Here is a 25,339-nt window from a genome sequence, read left to right as displayed (position 1 = left end):
AGAGTCCAATAGAAACTTATCACTCTCATCAACAAAGCTCTTCACAGTTCTGCACCACTCTACATTTGCTCCCTTGTTTCAGTCTACTACCCTACCTATGCCCTCTGTTCCACTAATGACCTAAGACTGACGTCCTCAAAATTCCGAGCCTCCCACTCCTGTCTCCAAGACTTCTCGCATGCTGTGCCAATTCTCTGGAATGCACTACCCACAATTCAATTAATTCTCAATACCCACAGTTTTAAGCATGGCCTAAAAACACATTTCTTGGCGGTGAAAGGTAGTGCTGGAACCTGCGAAAGATGAGTAAAAGTGTGGTTTGTTTGTTCTTTTTACCTCCCTAAGCCGTTGGAGTAAGAATCTTTGAAAAGAGCTTCTTTATTATAGGGGTTGTGCAGGTTTTTCACAAAAGTCTACAGTCGCTCTATGTGACTGTAGACTTGTGAATCCTCACACTGCGTGCAGTGAGGACCGAGCTGCCATTCATTTGTATTGAGCTTGGCCGCGCACATCTAGTCGGAATGTGGCTGGAAGTAAGTATATCGTAGTCACATGATTGCTCGGTCTCACCACTGGCACCATTGAATCCTCGCATCCCGTACAACAAGATGAGGATACAGTGACTGCAGACTTTTGTGAAAACCCAGGACAACCCCTTTAAGAAGAAAATATAACAGCATTAAAGGACAACTCCAAATATGAAAATTTTGGCAAGGCACATCCATAATGTATGCCATAAATGCTAAAAGATGGAATTCCTACCTCTGGGTCCCACTTCTAGAGGTAGGAATGCCAAGAACTACTCTATGAAAGGTTCAAGTACCAGAGGTGGGACCACAGTCCTGTGGGTATGCCATTAAAGTCTCTGTTGAGAATACCCCTTTAATGCACCGTCATTTTGCACCTTTTAAGTCCAGAGGATAGTTCTAAAATTATGTAAAATTATTTACACTCTTAAAATATTATTTCTGATAAAAATCTATATGCATTGAAAACTTACCTGAAAGTTGGAAATGAATAAGATTTCAAGAAACAATATAGTCCCAATGTCTATATACAAAAGAGCAGGTGAATATCCTGGTTGCATAAATTGTTGACGTTTCTATGAATATTCCCCCTGGATTCTAATTAAATTGCCCCTTAAATTAACATCCTGGTAGGATCTTGCCAACTAGCAAATAATATTTGCATTCTTAACACTCAAAGTTAACTCTCAAATACCAGTACTACTTCTTTCACCTATCTTTACATCATTACAAGGACAGAAGCTTTTACTGACATTTGCAGAAATTTTCTCTCCACTTCCAATCGCATAAACACTAATCATTCAATCCAAAATGCAAGGTCATTATTAAGCAGGATGGAAGAAAAGATGAAGAACTGTCTAGAACCACCGTTCTACACCTCAACCATGTCCGAAATGTCTAACAATCTGCAATAGTCTTCCAATCCAATCTCAAAAGTCAAAGCGGCTGATACTTTAACTGCTCCATTGACCCTTACCATAAAAGTAACAATTGGACAATAGAGGATTGGATAATGGAGGAACACTACACTACTACCAGATCCTCAAAAAGGTCATCAAATCATCAACACCCTGCACCAAATATATCATGAAGGACTCCCCATCTACCATACTTCTATGCACTTTGCAGATGATAAAAATAGCCTAGCTAACAAATCCAGAAATTATTGGTTTACAGATAAAGACATATACAAAAAGGAGGCTAAATATTTTTTTTTCTCTTGAAAGTCTAATAGGTAAAGTACCAGGTTGGGTATAGGTAGACTTACAATGCTCCCCTTGTAATTTTAATATGCAAATAGCTCCTTCAGATGTCTTGCATATTCAAATTCAGATGGGAGTATTTCATGGTTTATGTCTCCTTATGCAAATTGGGCATTTTCTACAAACTTTAGACCTTATTCCCCTATCAGAGGCCTCTCACCCAGCCAATCAGTTTTTTCCTGCTTTGCACAAATGGGGAGCAAACAATTTGAAACATGTGAGATCTATAGGATTGCTTTGAATAATCAACAATTACCCGAACATTGCTAACTATACATTTCATTGTAAACCACCAATTGACAAAACAAAAAAAGACAAGATAAAAAATAAAATAAAAAAATGTAAAATAAATAAAAACAAAGTTAAAATTTGGAGGTGGAGGAACATAAGCACCATGAACCATACATTGTCAAGTGTCATCAGTATATACAAAATAATATATTTGCAATTATTTAAAAAGTGAAAATGCACTAAAGTTTTTATATATACTGTATATATATATATATATATATATATATATATATATATATATATATATAATTATTATTATATATATTTATATATAAAGTGCAAGTATACAATGTTAGGGCTAGCGGAACGCACCGAGGAAAATAGTTTTTATTGTTACTGGTGCGTTCGCAGCCCGGGGTCCACCGTGCAGGAGAACCTGCTGCTAGACAAATGGCAGCACTATATGGCGGTATTGGCTAGCTCGGTTAACTCACAGAGCAGCCATGAAAGCAAAGCTCTGCACCCTGTTAACTTCACAGGAGCACAGGCTAACTACCCAAGAGAGAGCAGTCAGTGGTCACGCATGCACACAAACTCCTCGCCGGAGGTGCCAGCATTCTAGGGGCTTATTTCAGCCGGGTCCCTGAACACAATCACACATGACCACACTGGCGCAAAGCACATAATTTAGAAAAACACTAGCGCATGGCCGTGCGGCCATGCGAGCCTTTTATAGCTGCAGCACGTACAGGACCTTCCAAGAAGGACCAATGAGAAGCTGCCGCAAAGCCTGAACACCTTCAGGACCTTCCTGGAGGACCAATGGGCTTTGCTGCAGTATCCAAGCATGTGACCCTCGATCTCCACTGAGAGATCTTACCCTGGGCATGCTCAGAAGAAGAAAAGCAGGACTTAGTCCCAGAAGCGTCTGCTCGCCGCTGCCCAGCACTGACTACAATAGCAGAAGCTGGAAGAGCAGCAGTAATCCTCCTCACAGAGTCAGATTGAGCAAGATGCTGGGACCGATGTCTCCGCTGAGCAGCCTCCACCACGGCAGGAGAAGAATGGGAGACTGCAGCGGAGATGGCCTGAGATTCCCCCTGTGCAGAGGCGGGAACTCGACCCCTAACATACTATAATATAAAAAAGTTAATGATACCTAAAGAGTAGTAATGGATAAATATATCAAATGCATGTGCCAGTCATTGAAAAAGAGCAGCAGTAAAGTCCTATAAAAATACTGAGAAAAGAGTGATGGAAAAGGTTATCCAGGTACATGGTGGAGATGCCGCACACTCCGACTAGTGTTTCACACAAGCTTCCTCGTATTTTTAATTATTCATTTACTTTTTTAATTTTATTTTTGTCGTGTGTGTTTTTTATTTTGTCTTTTTTTTTCTTTTGTCAATTGGTGCTCTAACAATAAAGTCTGTAATTAGCAATTTCCGGGTAATTGTTGATTATTCATAGCAGTCCTTTAGGTCTCATTTTACTTTGCTTGTATTATAGTACTTGACTGCACTTTTATATGTCTTGTAGTTTTGATAAACAGGGTCATATTACTTCCATTATAGGTTTCACCTTAAAACGTGTCTGTAAATGGAGTTTCTCATTTGGCTTCATATCTATGTCATGTGGAAAGATTCTTTTAAACAGTCAATACTGTCCAATCTCTCCTCTTCCTCTCTGAAGAGTTTATTTGCATATTTAAATTCCCATCGAAGGACTAGATGGCCTCTATGTCTCCTTATTCCAACTTGTCTTTCTCCACAAAGAGAACCTTTACCCTCATGTCACCTGTCAGAGGCATCTCACGTAGCCAAATCGGTTCTCCTGCTTTGCACTGATGAGGGGCAAACACCTTGAAACATGTGTCTGCAAATGGAGTTTCTCATTTGCCTTTCTATCTAAGGCCGGCGTCACACTAGCGAGTTTTACGGACGTAAGAGCGCAGAAAATACGTCCGTAAAACTCGCCAAACAAATGGCACAATTATTCTCAATGGGTCTGGTCCTATCAGCCGTATATTACGGATCCGTATTATACGGCTTTCTACGGCCGTACAAAATCGCAGCATGCTGCGTTTGTCAGCGTATTGCGCAAATAATACGCCAATGAAAGTCTATGGGGGCGAGAAAAATACGGATTCCACACGGACCAGCAGTGTGACTTGCGAGAAATACGCAGCGGTGTTAGTGAAAAGCCGGTAATTCAATTGCCGGCTTTTCATTTCTCCTTCCCCAACCCGACAGGATATGAGACATGGTTTACATACAGTAAACCATCTCATATCCCCTTTTTTTTTGCATATTCCACACTACTAATGTTAGTAGTGTGTATGTGCAAAATTTGGGCGCTGTAGCTGCTAAAATAAAGGGTTAAATGGTGGAAAAAATTGGCGTGGGCTCCCGCGCAATTTTCTCCACCAGAGTAGTAAAGCCAGTGACTGAGGGCAGATATTAACAGCCTAGAGAGTGTCCATGGTTATTGCCCCCCCCCTGGCTACAAACATCTGCCCCCAGCCACCCCAGAAAAGGCACATCTGGAAGATGCGCCTATTCTGGCACTTGGCCACTCTCTTCCCACTCCCGTGTAGCGCTGGGATATGGGGTAATGAAGGGTTAATGCCACCTTGCTATTGTAAGGTGACATTAAGCCAGATTAATAATGGAGAGGCGTCAATTATGACACCTATCCATTATTAATCCAATTGTCTGAAAGGGTTAAAAAACACACACGTTATTAAAAAGTATTTTAATGAAATAAACAAACAGGTTGTTTTAGTATTTTATTGCTCTCTCAATCCATCCGGAAGACCCTCGCTTGACAAAATAATAAACCAACAATATACATACCTTCGGATGAACTGTCAGGTCCCACGAAGTAAATCCATCTGAAGGGGTTAAATCATTTTACAGCCAGGAGCTGCGCTAAAGCACTCGCTCGTGGTTGTAAAAACCCCGGGTGCTGAAAGGAAAGCTGGGTGATCTGTACTTACATTGAGTTGCGGTGAGGCGCCCTCTGGTGGATGTTCTCATGAACTGCAGCCTTGGAAAAGTTCCCACGCTCCAGTTCATATGAGTTCATCCAGCAGAGGGTGCCTCACCGCGACTCAATGTAAGTACAGATCACCCAGCTTTCCTTTCAGCACCCGGGGTTTTTACAACCACGAGCGAGTGCTTTAGCGCAGCTCCTGGCTGTAAAATGATTTAACCCCTTCAGATGGATTTACTTCGTGGGACCTGACAGTTCATCCAAAGGTATGTATATTGTTGGTTTATTATTTTGCCAAGCGAGGGTCTTCCGGATGGATTGAGAGAGCAATAAAATACTAAAACAACCTGTTTGTTTATTTCATTAAAATACTTTTTAATAACGTGTGTGTGTGTTTTTAAACCCTTTCAGACAATTGGATTAATAATGGATAGGTGACATAATTGACGCCTCTCCATTATTAATCTGGCTTAATGTCACCTTACAATAGCAAGGTGGCATTAACCCTTCATTACCCCATGTCCCACCGCTACACGGGAGTGGGAAGAGAGTGGCCAAGTGCCAGAATAGGCACATCTTCCAGATGTGCCTTTTCTGGGGTGGCTGGGGACAGATGTTTGTAGCCACGGGGGGGCCAATAACCATGGACCCTCTCCTGGCTATTAATATTTGCCCTCAGTCACTGGCTTTACCACTCTGGCGGAGAAAATTGCGCGGGAGCCCACGCCAATTTTTTCCACCATTTAACCCTTTATTTTAGCAGCTGCAGCGCCCACATTTTGCACATACACACTACTAACATTAGTAGTGTGGAATATGCAAAAAAAAAAGGGGATATGAGATGGTTTACTGTATGTAAACCATGTCTCATATCATGTCGGGTTTAGGCAGGAGAAATGAAAAGCCGGCAATTGAATTACCGGCTTTTCACATATATCGCGCTGAATTAAATATAAATACAGAATATATATATATGTGTCTCAATGACATATATATATATATATATATATATATATATATATACTGTATATATGTTTTAACGGACATTTGAGCACATAAATCCATTAGATGTCGGTTTTGCAAGCCTGTGAGAAAATATCGCAGTACGGATGCCATACGGATTACATACGGAGGATGCCATGTTAATCTTGACCTTTAGGATTGCTACTTCCTTAGGCCGGTTTCACACGTCAGTGGCTCCGGTACGTGAGGTGACAGTTTCCTCACGTACCGGAGACACTGACACACGTAGACCCATAAAAATCAAAGCATCTGTGCAGATGTCATTGATTTTTTGCGGACCGTGTCTCCGTGTGCCAAACACGGAGACATGTCAGTGTTCGTGGGAGCGCACGTTTTACACGGACCCAATAGAGTCAATGGGTCCGCGTAAAACACGCACCTCACACGGACATTCTCCGTCTGGGGTCCGTGTGCGTGCAGGAGACAGCGCTACAGTAAGCGCTGTCCCCCCCACATGGTGCTGAAGCCGGTATTCATATCTTCCCTGTAGCAGCGTTTGCTATAGAGAAAATATGAAGAATAGTGTTAAAAATAAAGATTTAGGTGTCCGCCGCCCCCCCACCCCCTGTGCGCCCCCCCGCTGGTCAGAAAATACTTAGCCGCTCCCTCGCTCCTTCCTGGTCTGGCCGCGGCTTACTGTATGCGGTCACGTGGGGCCGATCATTTACAATCATGAATAGTCGGCTCCGCCCCTATGGGAGGTGGAGCCACATATTCATGACTGTAAATGATCGGGCCCACGTGACCGCATGCAGGAGAAGCCGCGGCCAGACCAAGAAGGAGTGACAGCCGACGGGGGACCCGGGTAAGTATTTTCTGACCAGCGGGGGGGCGCACAGGGGGTGGGGGGGCGGCGGACACCTAAATCTTTATTTTTAACACTATTCTTCATATTTTCTCTGCAGCAAACGTTACTGCAGAGAGGATATGAATCGCAGCTTCAGCACCATGCAGAGTGGGTACCACACGCTCCGTGTGGTACCCACTCGCCATACGGGCGGCACACGTGTGCCGCAGGTATGGCCTCCGTGAGTTCCCAGGCACACGGACACGGATAACTCCGGTACCGATTTATTCCGGTACCGGAATTATCTGGACGTGTGGGACAGCCCTTATAGATAGCACTATGACTTCTGACCTTTTCAAAAAGAAGCCATAGGTATGGCTTTTCTCACTGCTCTTTACAGTAAGCACAAGTAAAAGTCAGGGCCAGCCACACTTTGCAGCATTATAATGATGGCCATTCTGGCACAGAAGAGGGGCTTGATCATGTTTGAGCAAAATTTGCACCAAATTTGGACAAAAATTAACCCCTTCATGACCCAGCCTATTTTGACCTTAATGACCTGGCCGTTTTTTGCAATTCTGACCAGTGTCCCTTTATGAGGTAATAACTCAGGAACGCTTCAACGGATCTTAGCGGTTCTGAGATTGTTTTTTCGTGACATATTGGGCTTCATGTTAGTCGTAAATTTAGGTCGATAATTTTTGTGTTTATTTGTGAAGAAAATGGAAATTTTGAATTTTTATTCTGTTAAACGAGAGAGTTATGTGACACAAAATAGTTAATAAATAACATTACCCACATGTCTACTTTACATCAGCACAATTTTGGAAACAAAATTTTTTTTTGCTAGGAAGTTATAAGGGTTAAAATTTGACCAGCGATTTCTCATTTTTACAACGAAATTTACAAAACCATTTTTTTTAGGGACCACCTCACATTTGAAGTCAGTTTGAGGAGGGGTCTATATGGCTGAAAATACCCCAAAGTGACACCATTCTAAAAACTGCACCCCTCAAGGTGCTCAAAACCACATTCAAGAAGTTTATTAACCCTTCAGGTGCTTCACAGCAGCAGAAGCATCATGGAAGGAAAAAATGAACATTTAACTTTTTAGTCACAAAAATGATCTTTTAGCAACAATTTTTTTATTTTCCCAAGGGTAAAAAGAGAAACTGGACCCCAAAAGTTATTGCACAATTTTTCCTGAGTACGCCGATACCCCATATGTTGGGGGGGAACCACTGTTTGGGCGCACGACAGGGCTCGGAAGGGAAGGAGCGCCATTTTTTCAATGAAAAATTGGCTCCAATCTTTAGCGGACACCATGTCGTGTTTGGAGAGCCCCTGTGTGCCTAAACATTGGAGCTTCCCCACAAGTGACCCCATTTTGGAAACTAGACCCCCCAAGGAACTTATCTACATGCATAGTGAACACTTTGAACCCCAAGGTGCTTCACAAATTGATCCGTAAAAATGAAAAAGTACTTTTTTTTCACAAAAAAGTTCTTTTAGCCTCAATTTGTTCATTTCCACATGGGCAAATAAATAAAATGGAACCTAAAATGTGTTGGGCAATTTCTCCTGAGTACACCGATACCTCACGTGGGGTTAACCACTGTTTGGGCCCACGGCAGGGCTCGGAATGGGAGGAGCGCCATTTGACTTTTTGAATGAAAAATTATCTCCAATCGTTAGCGGGCACCATGTGGCGTTTGGAGAGCCCCTGTGTGCCTAAACATTGGAGCTCCCCCACATGTGACCCCATTTTGGAAACTAGACCTCCCGTGGAACTAATCTAGATGTGCGGTGACCACTTTAAACCCCCAAGTGCTTCACAGAAGTTTATAACGCAGAGCCGTGAAAATAAAATATCATTTTTCTTTCCTCAAAAATTATTTTTTAGTCCGCTATTTTTTATTTTCACAAGGGTAACTGGAGAAATTGGACCCCAAAAGTTGTTGTCCAGTTTGTCCTGAGTACGTTGATACCCCATATGTGGAGGGAACCACTGTTTGGGTACACGTCGGGGCTCGGAAGGGAAGTAGTGACATTTTGGAATGCAGACTTTGATGGAATGGTCTGCGGGCATCATGTTACGTTTGCAGAGCCCCTGATGTGCCTAAACAGTAGAAACCCCCCACAAGTGACCCCATTTTGGAAACTTGACCCCCCAAGGAACTTTCCTAGATGTGTGGTGAGCACTTTGAACCCCCAAGTGCTTCACAGAAGTTTACAACGCAGAGCCGTGAAAATAAAAAAATATTTTTCTTTCCTCAAAAATGATGTTTTAGCAAGCAATCTTTTATTTTTGCAAGGGTAACAGGAGAAATTGGACCCCAATAGTTGTTGCCCAGTTTGTCCTTAGTATGCTGGTACCCCATATGTATCATAGTATCATAGTTATTAAGGTTGAAGGGAGACTTTAAGTCCATCTAGTTCAACCCATAGCCTAACCTAACATGCCCTAACATGTTGATCCAGGGGAAGGCAAAAAAACCCCATGTGGTAAGAGTAAGCTCCATCATGGGGAAAAAAAATCCTTCCCAACCCCACATACGGCAATCAGACTAGTTCCCTGGATCAACGCCCTATCAAGGAATCTAGTGTATATACCCTGTAACATTATACTTTTCCAGAAAGGCATCCAGTCCCCTCTTAAATTTAAGTAATGAATCACTCATTACAACATCATACGGCAGAGAGTTCCATAGTCTCACTGCTCTTACAGTAAAGAACCCGCGTCTGTTATTATGCTTAAACCTTTTTTCCTCCAGACGTAGAGGATGCCCCCTTGTCCCTGTCACCGGTCTATGATTAAAAAGATCATCAGAAAGGTCTTTGTACTGTCCCCTCATATATTTATACATTAACATAAGATCACCCCTTAGCCTTCATTTTTCCAAACTAAATAGCCCCAAGTGTAATAACCTATCTTGGTATTGCAGACCCCCCAGTCCTCTAATAACCTTGGTCGCTCTTCTCTGCACCCGCTCTAGTTCAGCTATGTCTTTCTTATACACCGGAGACCAGAACTGTGCACAGTATTCTAAGTGTGGTCGAACTAGTGACTTGTATAGAGATAAAATGATGTTCTCCTCATGAGCATCTATGCCTCTTTTAATACATCCTATTATTTTATTTGCCTTTGTAGCAGCTGCCTGACACTGGCCACTGAATATGAGTTTGTCATCCACCCATACACCCAGGTCCTTTTCATTGACAGTTTTACCCAGAGTTTTAGAATTAAGCACATAGTTATACATCTTATTACTTCTACCCAAGTGCATGACCTTACATTTATCCCCATTAAAGCTCATTTGCCATTTATCAGCCCAAGCTTCTAGTTTACATAAATCATCCTGTAATACAAAATTGTCCTCCTCTGTCTTGATTACCCTGCAGAGTTTAGTGTCATCTGCAAATATTGAAATTCTACTCTGAATGCCCCCTACAAGGTCATTAATAAATATGTTAAAAAGAAGAGGGCCCAATACTGACCCCTGTGGTACCCCAATATGTGGGGGTAAACCACTGTTTGGGTGCACATTGGGGCTCGGAAGGGAGGGAGCACCATTTGACTTTTTGAATGCAAGATTGGCTGGAATCAATGGTGGCGCTATGTTGCGTTTGGAGACCCCTGATGTGCCTAAACAGTGGAAACCCCTCAATTCTAACTCCAACACTAACCCAAACACACCACTAACCCTAATCCCAACTCTAGCCATAACCCTAATCACAACCCTAACCCCAACACACCCCTAACCACAACCCTAACCCCAACACACCCCTAACCCTAATCCCAACCCTAACCATAACCCTAACCCCAACACACCCTTAACCACAACCCTAACCCCAACAAACCCCTAATCCTAACCACAAGCCTAATGTTAACCCTATTTCCAACCCTAGCCCTAAATCCAACCCTAACTCTAATTCCAACCCTAACCCTAAGGCTATGTGCCCACGTTGCGGATTCGTGTGAGATTTTTCCGCAGCATTTTTGAAAAATCTGCAGGTAAAAGGCACTGCGTTTTACCTGTGGATTTACCGTGGATTTCCAGTGTTTTTTGTGTGGATTTCACCTGCGGATTCCTATTGAAGAACAGGTCTAAAATGCTGCAGAATCTGCACAAAGAATTGACATACTGCGGAAAATACAATACAGCGCTTCCGCGCAGTATTTTCCGCACCATGGGCACAGCGGATTTGGTTTTCCATAGGTTTACACGGTAAATCCGCGATAAATCCGCAGCGGTTTTGCACTGTGGATTTATCAAATCCGCTGCGGAAAAATCTGCAGAGGACCAGAATACGTGTGCATATAGCCTTACCCTAACCCTAATTCTAACCTTAACCCTAACCCTAAACCTAGCCCTAACCCTAACCCTAGCCCTAACCCTAGCCCTAACCCTAGTTCTAACCCTAACCCTAGTGAAAAAATAAAAGTAAATATATTTTCTTTATTTTATTATTGTCCCTACCTATGGGGGTGATAAAGGGGGGGGGTCATTTACTATTTTTTTTTATTTTGATCACTGTGATAGGTTTTATCACAGTAATCAAAATGTACATGGACTGCACATGCGCCTTCCATTTTGGAACATGGCGGTTCCCATGGAACAGACGGACGGACACCGGGAGGCTCGGTAAGTATGAGGGGGGGATCGGAGCAAAGGGGGGGGATCGGAGCATGGGGGGTGGGATCGGAGCACGTGGAGCAGACAGGAGGACGGGGGAGCGGACAGGCGGATGGAGGGGAGCGGAGCACCGGACGGAGGACTGGGGAGGAGATCGGTGGCGGTGGGGGGGCAGATTAGGGTTTTCAGCCATGGACGATGATATTGCAGCATCAGCCATGGCTGGATTGTAATATTACAAATTGCTCTGATTGGCTGTTGCACTTTCAACAGCCAATCAGAGCGATCGTAGCCACGTGGGGGCAAAGCCACCCTCCCTGGGCTAAAGTACCACTCCCCCTGTCCCTGCAGATCGGGTGAAATTGGAGTTAACCCTTTCACCCGATCTGCAGGGACGCGATCCCGCCATGACTCCATGACGCAACATAGGCATCACAGGTCGGATTGGCACCGACTTTCATGACGCCTACGTGGCGTCACAGGTCAGGAAGGGGTTAAATTTCACATTTTGAATCAGCAATAAAAGTCCATTTCTAAGGCTGATTTTTTTTATGCAGTGGGTCAATAAGATACTGTTACACACTGCAGACCTTCTACACACAAATCCGAGGTGGAAAATCTGCTATGTAGCATGCCCGTGTGGACATACCCAAAAAATGCCCAACAGATATAATGAGCGATGTCTAAACTGTCGTAGAACAGTAGCGTAAAGCCTCTTCTGTTGGCTGGAAGTATGATTTATATATATTGCTGAAGTGTGCTATAAAGTAAGCCTTTAGCAGAAATGCAAAAATAGTATGCTGACATCACCGTTTTTCACTTCTCACTAGATTTCAAAATATTTTTTTCGAAAATGATTAAAGTATATGGAAGAACAATTCCACCATTAATCATATTCTTTGCTAAACAGAAAAGAAAAATAAATCCCTTTATTAGAAACTATAAACATTCTGTGAACAAGAACATCAAAGAAAGACGAATTGCTGCAGGAGTTGTCCACACGCTCCTTCTAGTAAACATAAAAAAAACAGTTGCAGCAAATATAATGTAAGCATTATAATCCCTCCGCAGTCAGAAATTCCAAAGTCTAAGTGTTCTGCGCTTTCTGAGACAAAAGTGTTATAAGAACAAAGGACTTGTTGAATGGATGACATACTGGTAGCCAGAGATGAGATAATTGCCGGGAATTCATTCTTTTACTTTGACCAAACCTCTCTATAGTGAGTTGGAGATGTAAGGGCTGCACCTATAATGGTGGTCTCAAGTGGCAGAGAGACCCATACTGAGCTGTCGCCTGGAGATAAGACTTCATTATTGAACACAGTGAGGTCACGGATGAAAGTGGCAGACAAGCAAGGTGACTTTATGGTGTGAAAGCATGCTACATCTAGAATGCCATCTTCATATAGAGTAAATAAAGTTAGGATATCGCGTCTCATCCATTTATGGGGGGATTGGAATTTATATTGCGCCAATTGGTACCACATGTGCACAGTAGGGTCTACTTACAAAACCTTGAGCACGGTTGAGCGGAACAATATGCCATTTGGATGCAACCGTATTCCTCATCATAAGGTAAGGATAAACTAACTTTTGTAGGTAAGTTTGGATGAATGTGACCTGGAAGTAAGGGCACTTTTTGCAGCCACTTTGTCAAATTGTGCATTGATTTTTCAAGATGCAAAGTTGTTACAATTTGAAAAATTGACTACATGAATATATGTCCCAGTAACGTTTTGATCAATTACCAGTACCTACTGGTTTTAAAAGTGGGAGAAACTGGTAGAACAGAAGTGATGCCATGGTAAACGCAAAGTCTTCTGAGTGAGTAGGCTTGACTATCTAAGTCAAACCTAAGTCATATTTTTCGAGCAAGCCAAAGACACTCGGTAGCACCTGCTAACAACTTATCTGAGCATGTTCGCTCATCACTATTAAAGGGGTATTTCCATTTTGTACTAAATATGCCATAAAGGTTGAGAACAGGGTTCCGTCTCGCATGAGTGGCAATTGAGAGGCGGTTTTGCATGTGCAAATCTTTCCATTAGCTTAAACGGGTGTTCTGAAAATTACGGAGCAAGCAAGGGACCTGCATGTATGAAATATTTATGCCCTTTCCAAATGTCCACAATGACAATATTCCTTGATTTTACAAATAACCCATTGGACCTTGATGATATGTCCTGGGTGTGCAATGATAATGTAGTTTATGATCATATCACTATGTCTTTGGAGTGTAGGAGGAAACCATAGAACCCGGAGGAAACCAACGCAAACATGGGGAGAACATACCAACTCCTTGCAGATGTTCTCTTTGGTTGGATTTGAACCCTGGATCCCAGCGCTGCAAGGCTGCAGTGCTAACCACTGAGCCACAATTCTGCATCTCTGCAGCTTTATTGGCCACATTCACCTTTTCTTTGTAAGGCCAAAGCAGTTGTCCATTTTCTTGAAATATTGGTCACTGCTCACAGTTTAGTGTAAAAAAAACAAATTATGTTGTATTTACTGTCTCCATATCCACCGTGGAGTCTCTGCCGTCGCTCCAAGTGTCTGGCATTGGATGCGACAATGACAACGCGGCAGCTAATCAGTGAGCTCAGTGTCTCTGCCAGAGTAGACGGAACCACTGAGCTCACTGATTGGCTCTGGATGTGACACCAGCGCCACGGCCAATGCCAGGCACTGCAAACAGTGGCAGAGATTCACCGGACGGAGGAACCTAAGACAGTGCGGCTTGTTCATAATTTTTTTTACCAAACTGTGCCCCAGGATCAATATTTCCTGAAAGGGGATGGTTCCTTTAATATAGAGCTGACGTAGCATGCCAGGATGTGTTTTTTATCCTTGATACACAAAATTTGGTTAAGCCTAAACTTTAAAATCATTGCTGAGCAGTAAAAGCCATCACTAGTGAAGTGATGTATCATAAGTGCAGTTGTTGCTCAATCCTTTTGGTTTGGAGCGGTGCAGCTGGCTCCTTTCATAAGCACCTGGTAGTTATCTGGGAAAAGTGTGTGGACTTCTTTGCCAGACACTCAAAAGTATAGAAAGAAAACATGTGTGCAGATGGCTATGACCTTAGGAAATGGCTGAATTCCGTGCTCATCTCAAGCCATGTGAAACAATCAGGCTCATCTCGGCACACAACTTCTGACACCTTTTTCTTTTTTCCATAAGAACTCAAAGCAAACAAAGTATTTGAAAAAAGCTCTTCCACCGCTATGATCTTTCTGTGAAATCTTTTGTTGTTGGACTGATCTATTTTCCAGCCCTCAGATAAACGTATTTGCTTTATCTTGGTTCTGAAGTGCTTAGAAAGCTGTCATTAATCAAACAGATGAATGGAAGGAGCTTATGTGTTGAAATGAAGGTTCCCGCAGAAGAGTGACAGATAGTTGTGCAAGGAACAGATACAAAAGTAGTAAAACAGGATTTGATCTTTCTGATATGAATCTGCTTCCACACTTAGGTGCCACATCAGTTGTAGACCGGTCTGAAAGCAAAAGGGTTAATGTGAAATGGAACTATGCCAGAAATTTAGAACTAATGCCAAAACCCACATCTTGTGCGGCCAGCAATCTTCAAACATTGCTAACACATATGAGAAATATTATCACTTCCTAGGCAAAGGGGCATCACTTCAGAAAAACTTCAGTGTAGACAGTCATGTAATGTAAAGGAATAATGCTCGGTACTGCTGACCAAAATGTCACATATTTCTTCAATGGGATCTGTGGGATCGTAGGATCCTAATCTTTACAGATTCTATCAAGATTTATTTGGGATTATCAAGTTTTCAATAGAATTTTGACACGAATAGAACTTCAAAACGAAGGCGGTGTACCAACATCATCAAGTTGAGGATACTCACAGCAATGGTTTTGCTTTTACTGCCTTGAACTGCAGGTTGAGCGAAACCCAACATGATCAGTTTTGAAACCAATTTTGATAACAAATGTTAAAACAATAAATCAAGTACAATATTTTGTATACATACATCTACCAAAAATCACCAGGGATCAAGCAACTTTTTAGAATTAGCTTGTCATGGGTCATGCTTGTGAAAAAGGCAAACACCATGATGCAACCACAATGGTCTAGTGGGAGATGGAAAAGTGAAGAGTTCCTCAAATGCAACTCCAACAAAAGTATTGATTATGGAAATAATAATAAAAACATTGAAAAAGTTATATATATGACTCATTTTAATCATTTACCTACCCTCTTATATCCAGTTTTGTGATTGGGAATATTGGAGGACTTCTGCTTGGCAATCCAGTCTTCTATGCCTTTCCGAGCCAAGCAAGCATTTACTGCAAAGCTGTCACCTACCAAAAAAGACGTGCAACTGTAAGTTTTCAGACAGAAGCAAATAGTCAGCTCATCCCTCCAACTATCCGATCCAACTGTGTAACATCCAACATTGACTCTGTACTTTCTAAACTGAAATCTGCATGCAATTACTGGAATTCTGCAATTACTGGCATCTACTTGATAAGCCACGTAGAATAATAAAAAAAACAACCACAGGTCCCAAAAGACCATCATATTACCGAGCGATAGTTGGCAGTTAAAATGATTCCAAGTGCACTCTATTGCTCTGGCATCAAGCGTGACCTCAATCAAGACTTATTGTAAACAAAGCTATTAAAAATTAAGTTAGAAACGTCTTTGAATTTAAAACACTTTGACCATATCAATGATCTAAGACATTCCAGGGAATTAGACTAGATCACAGGAAGCTAGCATTTCAAAGATCGACTTTAACTATTGGAAAAGCCTAGTTTACGGGGTCACTGACACATGAAGGGATTAAACAAGGACTGGTCACAGATCAAACACACTTAAGGTACCGTCACACTAAACGACTTTATAACGATATCGCTAGCGATCCGTGACGTTGCAGCGTCCTCGCTAGCGATATCGTTTAGTTTGACACGCAGCAGCGATCAGGATCCTGCTGTGATGTCGCTGGTCGCTGAATAAAGTCCAGAACTTTATTTGGTCGTTTGATCGCTGTGTATCGTTGTGTTTGACACCAAATGCAACGATACCAGCGATATTTTACACTGGTAACCAGGGTAAACATCGGGTAACTAAGCGCGGGGCCGCGCTTAGTAACCCGATGTTTACCCTGGTTACCAGCGTAAAATGTAAAAAAAACAAACAGCACATACTCACATTGCGTCCCCTGCAGTCTGCTTCCTCCTCTGACTCAGCGCCGCAAAGTGAAAGTGAAAGCAGCACAGCGGTGACGTCACCGCTCTGCTCTCACTGTACGGCGCTCAGTCAGTCAGGAAGTGGACGCAGGGGGACGTGAATGTAAGTATGTGCTGTTTGTTTTTTTTACATTTTACGCTGGTAACCAGGGTAAACATCGGGTTACTAAGCGCGGCCCTGCGCTTAGTTACCCGATGTTTACCCTGGTTACCAGGGGACCTCGGCATCGTTGATCGCTGGAGAGCGGTCTGTGTGACAGCTCTCCAGCGATCAAACAGCGACGCTGCAGCGATCGGCATCGTTGTCGTTATCGCTGCAGCGTCGCTTAATGTGACGGTACCTTTAGGCAGACACAAGTCCATCATCAGAAACTTTAAATCTTAGATCACCAGTCCCTAAAAGTTTGGTAATAAATCACTAAGACTAAATCACATTATCACAATTTCCTCCTTACATTAAATAAGATAACTTATAATATGGGATCAAAGTTCAAATTCTAAAACAGACGTAAAAATACCCATGTTTTCTGCATGTGTAACACAACTACATCGTTATCTAAGGCCCATTTTCTAAGTTTGATAACTCGAGAAATGTAATGAATATTTTTGGAAATTAGTGATGGACAATTTAATTGCAAGCATAAAGACTTTAAATAGGATACAGAGAATATGACATGAAAATTATAGATAATTATTGTTTTATACATGGGGGTGTGAGATCGTAGTTCATTAGTCAGGATTTATACTCCACAAAAAGAGTCCTGATTAACAACTCTACCACTATTATGATTCGAAAAGTTTGTAACAGCTCCCCTAGCTATTACAACTGAGAAAAATCTGTGAATTCATCAATTGTATATTGAAGGAAGAGTCTTTATCAACTTCTGCAGAAAGATCATTCACGACTGAAAAGTTCATAAGATCTCTGCTACAACCAAGAACCAACTCATGTAAATTATAGGAAGTATCTTTATCAACTTCTATAACATGATCATGATTGGAAAAGTTGTAGGATCTCCCCTACAACCAAGACCCAACTGGGAACCCATAAGATTTATATTATAGGAAAAGTCTTTATCAACTTCACTAACATGATCATGATTGGAAAAGTTGTAGGATCTACACTTGTAACCAAGAACTGGGAACCCATTACATTTTTATCATAGGAACAGTCTTTATCAACTTCTATAACATGATCAGAATTGGAAAACTTGTAGGATCTCCCCTACAACCAAGACCCAACTGGGAACTCATTACAATTATATTATAGGAACAGTCTTTATCAACTTCCATAACATCATCATTATTGGAAAAGTTCATAGGATCGCCCCTGTAACCAAGAACTGGGAACCCATTACATTTATATTATAGGAACAGTCTTTATCAACTTCTATAACATGATCATAATTGGAAAACTTGTAGGATCTCCCCTATAACCGAGACCCAACTGGGAACCCATTACATTTATATTATAGGAACAGTCTTTATCAACTTCTATAACATGATCAGAATTGGAAAACTTGTAGGATCTCCTTTACAACCGAGACTCAACTGGGAACCCATTACATTTATATTATAGGAACAGTCTTTATCAACTTCTATAACATGATCATAATTGGAAAACTTGTAGGATCTCCCCTACAACCAAGACCCAACTGGGAACTCATTACAATTATATTATAGGAACAGTCTTTATCAACTTCACTAACATGATTATGATTGGAAAAGTTGTAGGATCTACCCTACAACCAAGACCCAACTGGGAACCCATTACAATTATATTATAGGAACAGTCTTTATCAACTTCACTAACATGATCATAATTGGAAAACTTGTCGGATCTCCCCTACAACCAAGACCCAACTGGGAACCCATAACATTTATATTATAGGAACAGTCTTTATCAACTTCACTAACATGATCATGATTGGAAAAGTTATAGGATCTCCCCTACAACTGGGAACCCATTACATTTCTATAATAGGAACAGTCTTTATCAACTTCACTAACATGATCATGATTGGAAAAGTTCCAAAGATCTCCCCAACAACTGAGACTCAACTGGGACCCCATCACATCTGTATTACAGGAAGAGTCTTTATCAACTTCCATAACATCATCATGATTGGAAAAGTTCATAGGATCTCCCCTGTAACCAAGAACTGGGAACCCATTACATTTATATTATAGGAACAGTCTTTATCAACTTCTATAACATGATCATACTTGGAAAAGTCCATAACATCTCCCCAACTGAGGATCAATCACTGATGGAAGTTGTATGATTGTATTAAGTCTACAAAGAAATTGTCACACGGTGATCTATAAAAAAATTTTTTTCCCTATGAGAAATAATGGGTGGTAATGCGCAAGGTAAGATCCAAGAGTATAGGAATGTTAACTACATTCGAGTTCAAGAACTACTGACTGTAAGTCATTATTCTAATTCATATGCATAGATTAAAGTCATATAACACAATTACCTGGGTTGAGCATATAATATAAAACACAAGAGGTCCATGTAGTCAACTGCAAACTTTTTGTTCTTTGGTAACTCTTTCCTAACAAGTTTATACTCCATGCACAAGTTACATTGCTGCCTGCATACTTCTATTCTGGATCATCAGGACTGATGAAGCCCAGGACTTTTCCCTCTAGGTTACATTAAACATTTTGGCATATGTATGAAATGGTTACTACACTCCCTAACATTGCATGTGAGCTCTATTTATTACTAAAAGTTCTGAGATTTTCTGGTGGAAGGAAGGAGATACATAGACAGTTTCTGCTAAAGCTAGACCTATCAAGTCAAAGTCAGATGTTTCTTCATGCAGAGTAATCAATATACAAATAAGACAAAGTAGCAATACTGAAAACTTGAAATGTCATGTGGAGGATAGGTGCATCATTGTTTTGGGCAGAACATTAGCAAAAAGGTTAGTTTTAGAATCAGATGCATATCATATGTCAATCTGATACATGATCCCACAATAAGCATATGATGATGCATTGTAGCAGAATGTAAACAACTTAAAAAGAGGAAAATAACAAAACAAACAAGACAGACTGGGACCAACAGGCAGGAGAGCTAGTAAAGTCTGCAGGGGGATTTAATTTCCTACCTTCAGGGCTCTCTCTGGGTTTGCAAACTGCAGCTGCCAATCAGGAGAAGCAACATGAAGTACAGAAAAGAAACAAAAAAGAGATGATTAGATGTCTGACTGCAAGAAAAGAGTCATAATACAATGTATCAACAGGTAGAGCAGATAAAGACCACCACTCACCATGTTTGGAATAAAGTTTCCCCATCTCTCAGCAGGAGACCCCCAGATCCTGGACATCAGATGCACATTACAATCCAGTGAGGGTAAAATCCATGTGAACAATAGGAATCCACAACTGCAGATTATTATAGGGAGCTGTACCCCCCAAATCCAGGATCCAGAAGCAGCTAAGACCCCTAGAAGCGGTGACACCTCATGCTATCCTGTTAGAAAAGCTGCAGCTCATTCTGCCAGGCACACACACAGTCTACACAGAGCAAGGAGGAGTTAGAGGCTGGGAGAGGGGGATGAAAGGGGAGAGCAGGAGAGGAGGAGGAGGTGGGAGAGGGAGGGGATGGGAGAAGGGTTGACAAAAACAAGGGAGAGAAAAAAGAGTATCAGAACTGAGGGGAGAATTGGAGTGTGAAGTCATTAGCTGAGTGATGTTGGTAAATAAAGCGTTAATGAATTCCCTTTAGGACATGTTTGATTATGTACAGTGTAATGCTAGAGAAGCCAAAGTGAGAAAACCCCCTTAATCGCCTGCGTTGGTAAAGCAAAGAGTGACTGCGCTATTGCTCTTCCCCATCAGGATAATCCTGGCTTGCCCTATTACAATGTATATACATCCAAGAAAAGGTCGCCTCACAGATGATATCTCCTCAATAAAGGAAGAGAGGTCCATGAGGACGGGAAAATGCCAAAATATAACAATTAAAAACATGGTGAGAAAGAGAAAAAAAGATTGAGGATCCATATGCTTATGGATTTCGGGTTAGCAATAGTGATGAGCGAGTGTACTCGTTGCTTGGGTTTTCCCGAGCACGCTCGGGTGGTCTCTGAGTATTTATGACTGCTCGGAGATTTAGTTTTCATTGCCTTAGCTGGATGATTTACAGCTACTAGCCAGCTTGATTACATGTGGGGATTCCCTAGTATCCAGGCAACCCCCACATGTACTCAGGCTGTCTAGTAGCTGTAAATCATTCAGCTGCAGTGATGAAAACTAAATCTAAACACTAACAAATACTCGGAGGTCACCCGAGCGTGCTAAGGAAAACCCGAGCAACGAGTACACTCGCTCATCACTAGTTAGCAACATTAATTCATAGCCCAAAGTTCACAATCTTATGGATCCTTAATCCTTTTGATCTTTTTTTTTATTTTTCTCACCATGTTTTCAATTGTACAGTAAAAGTTAAGTTTTAACATTTTCCCATTGGTGCTGGAGCTCAGTCCTCATGGACCCTTCTTCCTTTTCTGAACTGGATACCTTCTTGGGTTCCTACACTCACTACACCACACCGTGACCAAACAAGGTCTACCAGGGTTCCTATGTGAACACAAGTGGTTTTCACACCTTCCTCCCTGGAAGGAAAGCTGATTACCTTTTTTCCATCCCCTCAAGAAATCAGAGCACAAAAGTTTTCCATGTTTTGAAAATTTTCTCGTCAGAGAGGACTAGAACTCTAGTGTCACCAATTGGAAGTAGCAATTCTAAAAGTCAATATCGACCCTTTAACGAGCCTTGCCGGATCAGGAACGATGGCTGTCTGCCATAGACTTCACTAAAAGTCACGTGCAATTTGTGATTCAAATGCGATCTGTCTGACATTTGGCTATTTTTTTCTTTTACAGTCAAATGGCAGCTCCAATTTTGTTGTGTGACAGCCAGTAACACAAATGTTATCGGTAGTGCCACTTGCCTGAAATTTGCTGTTGCATAACCAGTGTCACCATATATCCATAGCCTTTAGGGGGGTTGTCTAGCCTTAGGGTACAAGTCTGCAGTACTTTATGTGACTCTAGACTTGTGAATCCTCACATTACACACACTGTGAGGATTGTCCTGTGCCGAATTGCGATTTGCATACAAACGGTAACATGCCAACTAACGCTGGCCACGTCTAGTCGGAATGTGTCTGGAAGTTATGTGGGTAACGTGCCCACTCACAGCACACAGAGCGCGTGTGATGTGAAGATTCGCAAGTCTGCAATCACATAGAGTGTCTGCAGACTTGTGCCCTAAGGCCAGACAACCCCTTTAACAGTTTGTATCTAGTTGCTAAGTTTTCCTCTGTACAGCGAATATGTGATAACTGTCTGATTGCGTGGGGTCTGATGTCTGACTGTTTGGGTCTCCAACTAGCTCAAAAATTGGGCTCTACAGTGCCCTATCTGAATGTTTGCTGTACACAGCCGTCTCCAGCAGTCTCATAGACCTTGACTACAGTGGTGTTTCAACTTTAGCAAAACGATTCACAGGACCCTGGGTCGGCATTCTCATCGGTACTATGTGACCACCACATCATGGTTCTACCAATGTTCTGTGCCGGCAGTTGAATTCCGGCATCCTGGGCGCCTCTTATAATTACTGATAACAACAAGTGGCACCTAGGGATGTCTGCTGAGGACATTCACCGGATCCTGATCCTACTACTACAGAAAATGGCAAAACCAGGGTCTTGCAAATCTTTTTTCTCATCTCTAGTGGTGGTGTTTATGCTCAACCTCTGCTCCATTTGGACAGGACTGTTCCCTGGATCAGTAGGGGTCTGAGTGGTCAGACTCCCTAATCGATTAGTATATTATTACTAGTGATGAGCGAGTGTGCTCGTTACTCAGGATTTCCGAGCATGCTCGGGTGTTCTCCGAGTATTTTGGTAGTGCTCGTACATTATGTTTGTGTCCCCGCAGCTGCATGATTTGCGGCGGCTGCTAGACAGCCTGAATAGATGTGGAGATTCCCTAACAAACAGGCAATCCCCACATGTATTCAGGTTGTCTAACAGCTGCAAATCATGCAACTGCGGGGACTCAAACATAATCTCCGAGCACTCCCAAAATACTCGGAAAACGAGCATACTTGCTCATCATTAATTGCTACCTTCACTTTGGATAACCTACTAACTCATTACTGTTAATCTCAACTCATGTAAAAAAAATCGGAAAAACTATCACCCATGCTTTACAAATTATTATTATTATTATTATTTATTGTTATAGCGCCATTTATTCCATGGCGCTTTACATGTGAGGAGGGGTATACATAATAAAAACAAGTACAATAATCTTAAACAATACAAGTCATAACTGGTACAGGAGGAGAGAGGACCCTGCCCGCGAAGGCTCACAATCTACAAATGTCTTCTACATGTTGGCTGAATCTCCGTTCCTTGTCATCATTCTGTTTTGAACACTTTCCATAACTGTTTCTATCACTAAAATTCAGACAAATAGCGATCAAAAAAGTGAAGTAACCCAGATGTTTACTGAAAAAAAATCCTTTCTTTTATTCTCCCTTTCGCTGTTGCCTCAACACTGTCCCATCTGTGATGGAAACGACTGGCTCCTCGCACTAAATAATAATGTCAGCGTGTGCGAAATGACAAATTCCATTGTCACATATAGCAACAAATTGAGGGGTCCACGCTCCCTCCCCCCAGAACAGATGCACCCCACCTCATCTACTCCTCTTCCTGCCCCCTCTGGATGAGTCTTTGAACAGAATATTTTTCTTTTCCAGCAGCTTTTTCCGCACAGAAACACAATGGGGCCTTTGACAGCGAGACTGTGGGACATCAGCTTTGATGTTGGGATCTAATAAGTTGTGTATGTCTGCATCTAAAAACAATGCTCGCAGGCGATCAACCCAAGGAGGGAGAGCAGGAATACAGAGGGAACTGTTAAACTGCATTCAGTTGTATAAACTGTGGCTAACACACGGCAGGGACAAAATAAAAAAGTCCCTTTGATGACGGAGATTAGATCTACAATGGAGAGAATGAAAAGGGAGCTAATAATAAGCCTAAATTATGGATATAAATTATTACCACGACGTTTGTTATTTACTAACGGAGACAAACTATCACATCTTACTGGTATTTTATGCAGCTTTATCTATAAAGGTAGCCATATGTGTTAATGTTGGTTCTTCCTGAATATTTTAGTAATATAATGTATGACGGCAGCTTCGGAGCTTCAGAGAGGAGAGACCAGGATTAGGCCAGTACATACCCAATCCTTTGTTCCCGAGCACTGATAGATTTTTCTTGCTGCCACTTATTACCGTCTCCCCTTTAAAGTCCCCACTTGCACCCATCATCAGAACCATCCCTGTAATACTGACGTCAAATAACATTTTGGAGAAAAAAGCAAAAATGTACAAAAAAAGGGCATAAAACACATTTTAATGCTGCTCTGAGTGCGCAAATTTAAGGGGAGCTGGTCAAAAGAACTATTGGCTGCAGGAATGTTAATCGAACAGATAGCTTTTTATTTTTCTAGCTTTAATTGCAGTCATGTGTGTTTTACTCTGAAATGTTAACCTCATATCAAAGAAAATACAGATAGAAGATCTGGACGAGGATCATAGCCAGACATAGACAAGAGTAGTCCGGTGCCGCCCAGGCCGGCTCTGTTAGAGGTGATTGATAGGTGTTTCCCATAGGCAGAGACTTGAATATCACCTGGAGTAGCGCTAGGACAAGCTGGCCAGGGCTGCAGAATGTAGAGAGATGCAGAATGTAGAGACAGAGAGCCTGTTTCCAGTGATGTGTCACTTACTGGGCTGCTTAGTATAATTTTGATAAAATCATTGTTTTACCAGCAGGAAATTATCACTAGAGGACTCGTAAAGCTGCTGCCAGGGAGTCAAGCATATTCATGAGCACTATATAACCCTGCCCCCACCACTGATTGGAAGCTTTATGAGTAGTGTTGAGCATTCCGATACCGCAAGTATCGGGTATCGGCCGATACTTGCGGGTATCGGAATTCCGATACCGAGATCCGATACTTTTGTGGTATCGGGTATCGGTATCGAAACAACATTAATGTAAAAATGTGTAAAAGAGAGAATTAAAATAAAAAATATTGCTATACTCACCTCTCCGACGCAGCCTGCACCTTACCGAGGGAAGCGGCAGCGTTCTTTGTTTAAAATTCGCGCTTTTCTTTCCTTACGTGAAGTCCCGGCTTGTGATTGATTGCGTGCCGCCCATGTGACCGCAACGCAACCAATCACAGCAAGCCGTGACGTAATTTCAGGTCATTCAGTATTTTAAAATTACGCTCCGGCTATGTGATTGGTTGCGTCGCAGTCACATGGGCGACGCAACCAATCACAGCAAGCCGTGACGTAATTTCAGGTCATTCAGTATTTTAAAATTACGTCCCGGCTTTGTGATTGGTTGCGTCGCAGTCACATGGACGACGCAACCAATCACAAGCCGTGACGTCACGGGAGGCTGGACACGCGCGCATTTTAAAATGCGCGCGTGTCCAGCCTCCCGTGACGTCCCGGCTTGTGATTGGTTTCGTCGCTGTCAACCAATCACAAGCCGGGAGGCTGGACACGCGCGCATTTTAAAATGGCTTCCCGGCTTGTGATT

At 42.1% G+C, this 25,339-nt stretch overlaps 1 protein-coding gene across 1 annotated transcript in view; it reads right to left on the bottom strand.

Annotated features, from left to right (window-relative positions):
- NKD1 (NKD inhibitor of Wnt signaling pathway 1) overlaps nucleotides 1–20,211 on the bottom strand; it is a 132,165-nt gene extending 111,954 nt beyond the window's left edge. Inside the window, exons 1-3 of the mRNA XM_077288218.1 lie at nucleotides 19,968–20,211; nucleotides 19,806–19,838; nucleotides 15,686–15,792 (exon numbers count right to left, since the gene is read on the bottom strand). Of these exons, the coding sequence (XP_077144333.1) occupies nucleotides 15,686–15,792; nucleotides 19,806–19,838; nucleotides 19,968–19,992 (165 nt within the window). The 5' untranslated portion in view covers nucleotides 19,993–20,211. The remainder of the gene's footprint in view (nucleotides 1–15,685; nucleotides 15,793–19,805; nucleotides 19,839–19,967) is intronic.
- Between the last annotated feature and the right edge of the window lie 5,128 nt (nucleotides 20,212–25,339).

Source organism: Ranitomeya variabilis, chromosome 2, assembly GCF_051348905.1.
Source record: "Ranitomeya variabilis isolate aRanVar5 chromosome 2, aRanVar5.hap1, whole genome shotgun sequence".
In the NCBI taxonomy this organism is placed as follows: domain Eukaryota; kingdom Metazoa; phylum Chordata; class Amphibia; order Anura; family Dendrobatidae; genus Ranitomeya; species Ranitomeya variabilis.
This window is presented reverse-complemented; position numbering and strand designations above follow the sequence as displayed.